Raw genomic sequence first — 9,356 nt, 5'->3', positions numbered from 1 at the left:
GTACAAGGAAGGAGCAGAGGTGCAAAAATAGTGGAGTTTTGTACAATTACCTGACATATACAACATTGAGTACACTGTATATGACTAAGAGAGCACATGGCGACCATATTTGTTTACTTTTGCTTCAAGCCTCGTGTGCAGGAGTGGACTGAACACAGCTGACGGCTACACTGCCATCTAAATAATAGCTTGTTGACTGACTGTCAAAAGTTCCATGCTGAAGCAAAAGATGGCAATACAGTATAGCATCATGTATTTTGTCAGCTAAGAGACTGCAGACGAGCGCTGGGCAATACAATATCATGTCAGGCCTCGCCCGACATGCGACCAGGAAGGGAACGTTGATAAACTGATTCAAATATAAGTATTTTAAATATTTCTGTACTACATTCAGAAAGGGAATATTGTAATGTCAGGGCTCTCCCGACAGATGAGGGGTAAGAGGTAATTGATGCCAGGGTGCTGGGCTATGGCTTGGCAACTGAGAAACACTGATCTACATTGCACGCCATGCTGAAACTGGCTATTCATGCTATGACACACGGTGTTAACCCCTCAGCGCCGACCTCTATACGTTGTATAGACCCTCTTTTCTTCCGTAGCCGCCGACCTCCATACGTGGTATAGACCCATGCATGGTTTCGCATTTACGGCTATAGCGCGAAGAGTTTTGGAGTTATGGATTTGCAAATTGTTTTGTTTCCAAGAAGAAATGTTGGGGTTTATCAGTGTTGTAAAATAAGAATGAAGATCGTTAAAATGTAGTTGTTTTTGTAAGAGTAAATATTTGTCAAGTAAGTCTGAGCACTAGTAATCTCTGCTTTTTTAAAGCCTGTTTGCTTCATTCTTTCCCACGTAATAAAGAAATTATGATATGAGAAGTTTGTCTTTTCGCGTGATGTTCTTTGCTCTATTTGTACATTGAGAGTGCAAAATATTTATCATATTGTCTTTATTTCTCGGTTTGTAACATTTTCATAACTCTCCACTAGCGCTCTGTGTACGCATCAATTAGTGCTGCTTTCTGCCATACGATACGAGAACCAGTTGTTCATGGTATATATCTCGCTTAAAAGACGATGACTCGACCTTTTATCTGATATAAGTATTGAGTTTGTTTGTTTTGTCATGAATGTTATTCCCCTCATTCAGATTTGTCCTGCTGCTTTCGGCCTCGCTGAAGCTTCATCAGTCCGTGTGATACGCCGCGCTCTGCCGTGGTTTGACTGACAGTAACGTGCTTGAAATATTGTATAATTTAGATTAAAGTTTAGTCGGAAGTAGTAGTGACAGTATTAGTAGCAGTGATAATTAAATAAATGATGCGGCTGTGGCGGATGCAGTGGTAAATGATGAGAGTGACAATCAAGAGGAACCAGTACTTGGAAATTTCGTGTAGGAGACTATAGATAGTTATACAGGTCAAAGGGAAGTTTTCAACAGTGAATTCGGAGTCCTAAATTCTCTAATAATATCCAGACAAGTCACAGGGAAAATCACTGAGCAGTTAGGCCTATCTTATCGGGTTCAGCTGGAGGAAGGTTTGTTTACATAATAAGCTCGCTCGGCCGGGAAACGAAATATTCAAGGCCGGCGCGCATCAGATAACACAGTTCCAAGGTTGCAAGAAAGACATTTTATCATGAAATTATCACACAAGGGTGAGAAATACAAACCTCTGAGACGTTGTATCGTGTGTTCAAAACACGGAGAAAAGACGACGTCGATGTACTGCTGCCAGGAGTGTGACGGGGGTCTCTGTCTCGAAGAGTGCTTCGAACTCTATCACATGAAACTAAATTACTAAGGTAATGTGAAATAATTATGTCATCTGCATGTACATAGTTCTATCATAAGGAATTCAAAATTTCGTTAATATCGGGCTACTCTTATACTTGTAGTAACGCTTTAAGTGAATCACTGTACTTCAGTCGCACGTAGTTGAAATCTCATCTGGCCGCGGGGTAGGAAGCTCCTAAAATGGTTGCGACGCTGAGGGGTTAAATGACAATGTTACACAGACACATTATCGGAAACAATGTTGAGGGAAAAACATGTAATAATTTACTTCTGGTAATTCACGGGACACAACTTCCTTTGTATGTACAGTATGTACGTTGGGTCCTCAGCCTGAATTAGTGACTGTCGAACTGGAGGAGACTGGAGCAAATGAAGTGATATTATGTACACATACATATACAGTAAAACCTCGTTAATTCAGAAATGCCAACCGTTGTTGCATTGCAAAATATTCTGCATGCAGTTAACCTTGATACACAGTTTAAAATTTTCGAATGCCATGGATAAAACTAATTCCGAAATGTATCCAACAAGGTGCATTTACATTATTCAAATAATGCACTTGGATAAATCACTGGCAAACACATCAGGCAATGAAAAAAAAAAAAAAAAAAAAAAAACCACTATTCAAACATTGGGACAAATTATGCTGACTCCTCTGTGAAAATTCTTTATTTCTTGGACGATTATACTGTTTGCATTTTTTAGAGTGCCCGACACCCTTAAAACACATTGGCTTATCTAACTTTCATATGATGAGGGGAGGAAGTCTCTCGCTTCCGTGTTCATTGCAACACAGTACAATGAACCCCCCCACTCTTGTACGATTTTCCGGCTGGCACGTCTCTCTTTTAAAACCGCTAGTCCGTTTGGACTCTGCATTAAAAAAATGCAGTTTCATCAGCATTGACAATATTGCCAACTGTCAGCATCACCACTGTTCGTGGATTCTGCTTCTCCGCATACTGTCTGCTATGCGATATAGTGGCATTCCTTAAAACACTGAATACAAAAGAATTATGATTTTATTCAAAACTTAGCAAATATGAAGCACACTGTACACACACCAAAGTGAGTGAAAGTACGGGAAGCTACCCCAGCACATTCCGAAAGATGCGTTCTATCATGACACGAATAAATTTTAAATTTGAATTACTATTTTTAAAAAAATGTAAAATCAGTTTTGAATTAAAAGCCTGAATTTTGTTAATGGAACCGACATTGTTCTTCGAATTACGAATTATCCATATTTCGAATTAAACAATAAATAACATGTACCCCATGTTTCCAGGAATTAGAGCTGCTTCGAATTAGGCAGGATTTTGAATTATCGAGATTCTACTAGTTTTTTTTTTTTTTTTTTTTTTTTTTTTGCGTAGCAGGTAGTCCATGAATCGCTAATGAAATGTGGCTGTGTAACATTGTCATTCAACACCGTATGTCAAAGCATGAATAGCCAGTCTCAGCATGGCGTGCCATATAGACCAGTGTTTCTCAAGCAAATTCACATCATCATTATCATCAGCCTGGGGATGTCCATTCCTGGACATAGGTCTTCTCCAGGTTACTCTGGTGCGTCTCTTATATCACTGTGTCAAAGGCATTGAGGGTGTCCTACAATCTCGGACACCAGCATATGAGCTGCTTGGTCCACTTTTTCTCAGCTTCTGGACACAAGGCCTGTCCACTTGCATTTCAGCATTGCTACTCACTATATAATGTCTGTTACTCTTGTTCCGCTTCTCACGAGACACGTAGTTCCTCAGCACTTTTTGAGACAGTGCAATAGAAAATCAAAAGTCATGACTGGCAGGATGCATGCCTTGTAAACATTACGCTCCAGGATGACTGGTACTTTTGAGTTTTTAGAATGTGGCTGAATTCGCAAAGGCTGTCCAATTCAGCCCAAGTAGACATAGTCTTCAACAGATTCAATAAAGTTACCATTGACCATTATGTGTGTATGGCCTGTGCTCATCACGTTTGTTTTCGTAAGGTTTACACATAGCCCAATAGATTTTGATCATCTATAGAATTTTAACTAGTTCTTTAGGAACACTGCTTGTAAGGACTATGCCATCTGCAAAATGTATGCAATTCAGGTAAGTTCTACTGATCAATATTCCTTTTATTCACATGAAAGCTTCTTGAAGGCGTATTTGTGAGGTAGAATGAACAGTTTTGGAGAAATTAAACACACAGCCTGTGTTCTTCAATATTCTCATCGTTTTCCTGTCTCCAGATGTGTTAATATGTTATTTCCTAAGTGAAATAGTAACACTGGAAGTGTGTCAAACGGGAATAAAAAAGAGGAGAGGATAATTCTTCAGAAATAAAGAAGATACATTCCTTTTTCTTATTTTTAGAAACAAATATATTCAACTTAAATAACAGTTAATGCATATATATCATTCAATAACATTAATGCCAATCTAGTTCTTTTTGAATAAAATATATCAGAACAGTCACACAAATAAAGCAGAGCACATGCTCAACACTGATTGAAGACTTACACAAACACCTGTCTGATAAAACATTCTTCAAAACTCTGTAAGGAAATAACTGACAAATGGAACTGGCTGATGGGTGCAAAAATGACGACGCTGCATAAAGTAACTAATTAAAGAAAAACACAGTTCATTTACAAATATAAAGGTTTTTACACAGTAAAATGACAATTCCTAACACAAACGCAACAGCTGCAATTACTATCTTATTGCATTAACCATTTTCTATTTACATAATTAGATGTTATAAATAAATAAATAAATAAATAAAATGTAGTATTACATTATGATAGCGTAACGAAACGGGCACAGGGAGAATACAGTAGCGATAGTAGAAAGTTTCCACTTAGAGACACCACAAGAACAATAATTGTAATACTTTTACAGAGGGAGAATTGTACAGTTTTTGCATCATGAGTCATGAATCTTTACTGTGTATTTTTTTACTTTAATTAAGGGCGGTTGAAGTGAGTACGGCAACACCCCGCTCGTAGAAACTATGATGGTCCTGGCCGGGTGCAATGTTTAAGTCGACGGTGAATAGAAGTTCTGTTCGCGTTGAGTTGAGATACACCGGCAATGACAGTTTGTTCCAAGTATGAGCTTCACTGCCAGATCCGCTCCTGAAAGCACAATAATATGTAACAATCACATCAATATTTTTCAAATGTTACGTATTTATAAATTCAACAACATACATACATACATACATACATACATACATACATACATACATACATCTTCGTTATAAGCTGTTATGCCTTTCAGTATTTAGTCTGAAAGCCTCTGTGAACAAACAACATGTTTCCACAATCCTCTGTGGCCTCGTTCAATACAAACAGCGTTATAACTACTATCATCATCTTGGTCTTCCTCCGATTCTCTTACCCCTTATTTTCCTATTTAAACTATTCTTCTCCTGTTGTCTTATATGATCCACCACTGAAGCTAGTTTACAGCTTCAACTACAGAGTTCCATTCCTAACAGCTTTTATCTCCTTATTCACAATTCCCTCCAGCCATTGTTCTCACCTGTTTGTACAGCAAACATTCTTGCTACCTTCATTACTGTTACTTCCCACTTACAAATAAGACATCCTGAGCTCCCACCCCCAAATTTTCACTCATTGAACAGTAAAGTTGGTTGGAAAATACACTGATGTGAAGATAATTTTGTCCTAGAACTATTTTCTTTCTTAAGAATATTGCTGACTGCAACTGCAAGCTCACTGCATTAGCTTTGTTGAACCTTTACTTGATTTCACTTACTATACTCAACCACCCTATGACAATACACATCCTATGTACTTCAAGCTGATCTACCTGACATTTGATCCTCCTAGGTTTCTGACACAGAATTATAGGCCTAAAATTCTATCATCTTAGCTAGCATGGCCTTGGAAACAAAGTTCCAGTGCTTGCTTTCTAAAGTGAAGATTTTCCTGTGTCTTTGATATAAAATTTCGAGAACATGAGATAACCAGTACTACCCAACTAGGTTAATGAGCAACTTACAACAATACGATTAGCAGGAGAAGCTAATTAGATATTGGTAGAGCCCTGCGCGGATATACAAAATCATATCCTCATCCGCTCCGCATCTCTCATCTGCACCCGCATCCGCAAATAGTTATCCGCACCCGCAAAATGGTTATCTGCAGATAATTTAAATACTTAACTGCAGTACCGGTATATTACACCCAAGGTATTGAAATGGATAGATCTGTTAACATAATATAATAGGCCTGACACCTGGCACCAGACCCGTACAGTCAGGGTTTATGAGGGATTTTCTCTCGTGACAACTACCAACGTATTGACCTTTGTTCCTTCCATTAACTGTCTAGCTGGATTGTTGCAATGTCCTGCATCACCCCAGAACCTGATGCGACCATCATCTGCATTAAGATTGCAGAGGGACTTGTCAGAGAAACTGTCAAACGTAGCACAGACCTCGCATATGGCAGAATCTCTCTGGACAAGGCACTCTTATCTGCTACTGCATGTTGGCATATATGATGACCATCTCTGTCTGTTGTTTGCCTGGTATGACTAGCACCTGGTCTATGCAATGCAAGACCTGTACATATCCGTATCTGCAGACAACTTATCATTGTGGTTAACTGCACAGCCAGTGTGACTGGCTTTATGTCAAGTTGGCCAACTGGTTTTGTGCATTTTGGCAATACGATTCATATGGGTGCTAAATTGACTTTAGTTTAATGCTGTGTTCTCCGGCCTTTAACATGCACAGTTCTGACTCTCTAGCCTATTCTACAGTCCTCCTATGCAATGGCTAATGACCTGAGGCATCAAGATATTGTAACCCTCATCATCATCATCATCATCTCTCCTTATCTAGCTCCTGCCAGGTCAGGATATTTATGGCACTTCTCCACCTTCCTCTTTCCTTCCACCATTCCTCTTCCACGATTTCGTCTTCTTAAGCCGCTCTTCACTGATTCAATACACCTTGTTCTAGGTCTTCCTCTTGCTCTCCTGCCTTCGCACTTTGCTTCCAGCATCTGTCTTGGAATTCTATTCTCCTCCATCCTCTTTACATAACCAAACCACCTGTTTATTCTTTTCAACTCTCTCATTTAGCTTTCCTATCCCAACTCCCTAACATCTTTCTCACTGTCCTTCCTTTCATACTTTTTAGGAATTTCATCTCACTGGCTTGAATTCTACTCTCTTGCCTGCTAGTCAAAGTCTAAGTCTCAGCTGCATAAGTTAGTATGGGAGTATGGATACATAGTACATTTTGTACATTATCTCTCTACTTTTGCTTGGTACTTCTTTGCTCCAAACAAGTTTTCTTACAATTTGGTAGAATGCATTTTAACATTTTGCATTAATTCACTTCCTAGGTATTTAAAGCTGTCCACAATTTCCAGACTCTGGCTTCCAATTTTCACAGTGCCATTTCCTTACCTTTCCTCTCTCGACATCCCCATAGTCTTGCTTTTCTCTGTACTGATTTTCAAGCCATACTTCTCAATTTTTTCGTCCAGTAGATATAGTTGTTGCACTTCTTTGCTGTTCTTTCCCCAGATCACATCATCAACTACAAATAGCAGTATCTTCATCTCTTTCTCCATAGGCTTCCTTTGTTTCCTTTACAATTTCGTCGATGGCCATAATAAACAAAAGAGGTATGGTATAGTACTAGGAAATCGTAACCCTGATAAAAATAAAAAGCATGTTTTTAGCAGCTTGTCATAATTACAATTCTTCAAAGCTAGTTCCATCATTGTGAAGTAATACTGTAAGTGGATATTATGGTCATAAATTACATTTTTTAGCAAAATACAGGGAATTTTGAAGAACGTGTAATCCTTTTTTTTTCCTTTCCAAATTTAAATAAAAAGGTTTTCAGGTGTTGTTTTGAGATTTATATATGATGCCCAGCTGGAAACTTTATCGTGAAGTTAGTTCCCAAAAGACTCTGCTGATAAACCATAAACTCTGCATCCATAATAATGATCTTTGTTTTCTTCTCCCCCAGGGCTCATGGTGGTCATTCCTTGGGACCGGTGAAGGGAGGCATCAATTTGAGGGCAGGCGCTATTTGTAAAATATCAATTACCAATTCTTCCCTTACAATAACTGCAAGAAGTCATTAAATTTGAAAATGAAGGCTCATTCGGTGTTATACAGGAAAACAGCGAGGAAAGAAACTGATGCATCTAGTGCATTTATGAACTGAACTCCAGGGATTTGTGGCTACAAATCACTTCTTTTTGGCAATGTCATGTTTTTGCTTGTTAGTAGTCTTTTTTCGGCAATAATACTGAAACTCTTATAGGTCTAGTTATTTAATACGTCATTAGGTTATGTATGACCATTTGCACAAGACTATTTTGATTTCATTTATTTCTCTAATACTACAGCAAAACAGGGTTAAAGCTAATAGAGGCCATTTCTTTAAATAATTAATATACAGTAATTTTTGCAACAAATCTGAAAAATTAATGCTACAATTTCACACTTCTTGTAATGACAACTGTACCAAATATTGCAGTGATGTTTCTGTGGTTTCTCTTTAATCATTTATATATAATACCACAGGTACTCATGTAGGTTTGACTATTACAAATGGATGAACCCTTATGGGTACAGCAATTTCCACATCCATCAGCATATGCAGGGTCCAGCTTCATGACTAAGTGGTTAGTGTGTTGGCGCCTTTGGTCACAGGGGTCCCGAGTTTAATTTCCGGCAGGGTCGGGAATTTTAACCATCACTGGTTAATTTTGTTGGCACGGGGGCTGGGTGTATGTGTCTTCTTCATCATCACAGAGATGCCAACTATTACGATTCAATCGTAATAATTACGAATTACCCAATATAATTATTACGCCTTTACGAATGACACACCACAAATTACGATTTTTTGTTGATTTTTAAATATAAGTGTATGAAGTGTTCAAAAGGATACACAAGGCGTCTTGAATTCTCAGAATATTATTTTCGGATTTCTCAGTAATAATTTATACCCCTTTCCTGTCCCTCATTTAAGAATATTTCGAGTTTTCACGCGCCGAACGCAGTGTGTGCTTCCAGTACCGGAAATATAGGCACCTGTGAAGTGGTATATCTTGCGGAGTTGTTGTCTTTGTTCGTCACATGATCAGACTTCCATGCAAGTATGCGAGTACTTTTGTCTTTGTTTTGGTGGTAAAGTGGTGACAAACTCCGTTTAATTGTGAGTACTGTGTGCGTGACTGTTGAAGAAATATTCATTGCGATTTTGGTTGCCAAATTTACATATATTGCTCTTCTAGGATATATGCTAATCGTGTGTTACAACATGCGAAAGGTTTGAAATAATGAAGCGATTTCTTGTGCAGGAAATTACGTTACCGTGACTAGTGACGCTAGTAATAAATATAGTTGAAAAATTTAGGAAGGTATACTCCGAAGAATGGCCGTGTTTAATGTGTTCCTCAAAATCTCGTTCACACGTGTTTTGTAGTGTGTGTAGCCGCGGTGTTTCGGATGCGCATGAAGAAGAACAAGACTGAATTTCGTGCTAATATGAACTCC

General features: G+C 38.4%; 1 protein-coding gene across 2 annotated transcripts in view; it reads right to left on the bottom strand.

Annotated features, from left to right (window-relative positions):
- Positions 1-4,154: 4,154 nt before the first annotated feature.
- The window catches only part of Dhc64C (dynein heavy chain, cytoplasmic), a 353,617-nt gene continuing 348,415 nt past the window's right edge, over positions 4,155-9,356 (bottom strand). For both annotated transcript variants that reach the window (XM_067155359.2, XM_067155358.2), the window contains exon 72: positions 4,155-4,930. In XM_067155359.2, the coding sequence (XP_067011460.2) occupies positions 4,756-4,930 (175 nt within the window). In that variant the 3' untranslated portion in view covers positions 4,155-4,755. The remainder of the gene's footprint in view (positions 4,931-9,356) is intronic.

The sequence above is a fragment of the Anabrus simplex genome, chromosome 11 (genome assembly GCF_040414725.1).
Source record: "Anabrus simplex isolate iqAnaSimp1 chromosome 11, ASM4041472v1, whole genome shotgun sequence".
In the NCBI taxonomy this organism is placed as follows: Eukaryota; Metazoa; Arthropoda; class Insecta; order Orthoptera; family Tettigoniidae; genus Anabrus; species Anabrus simplex.
This window is presented reverse-complemented; position numbering and strand designations above follow the sequence as displayed.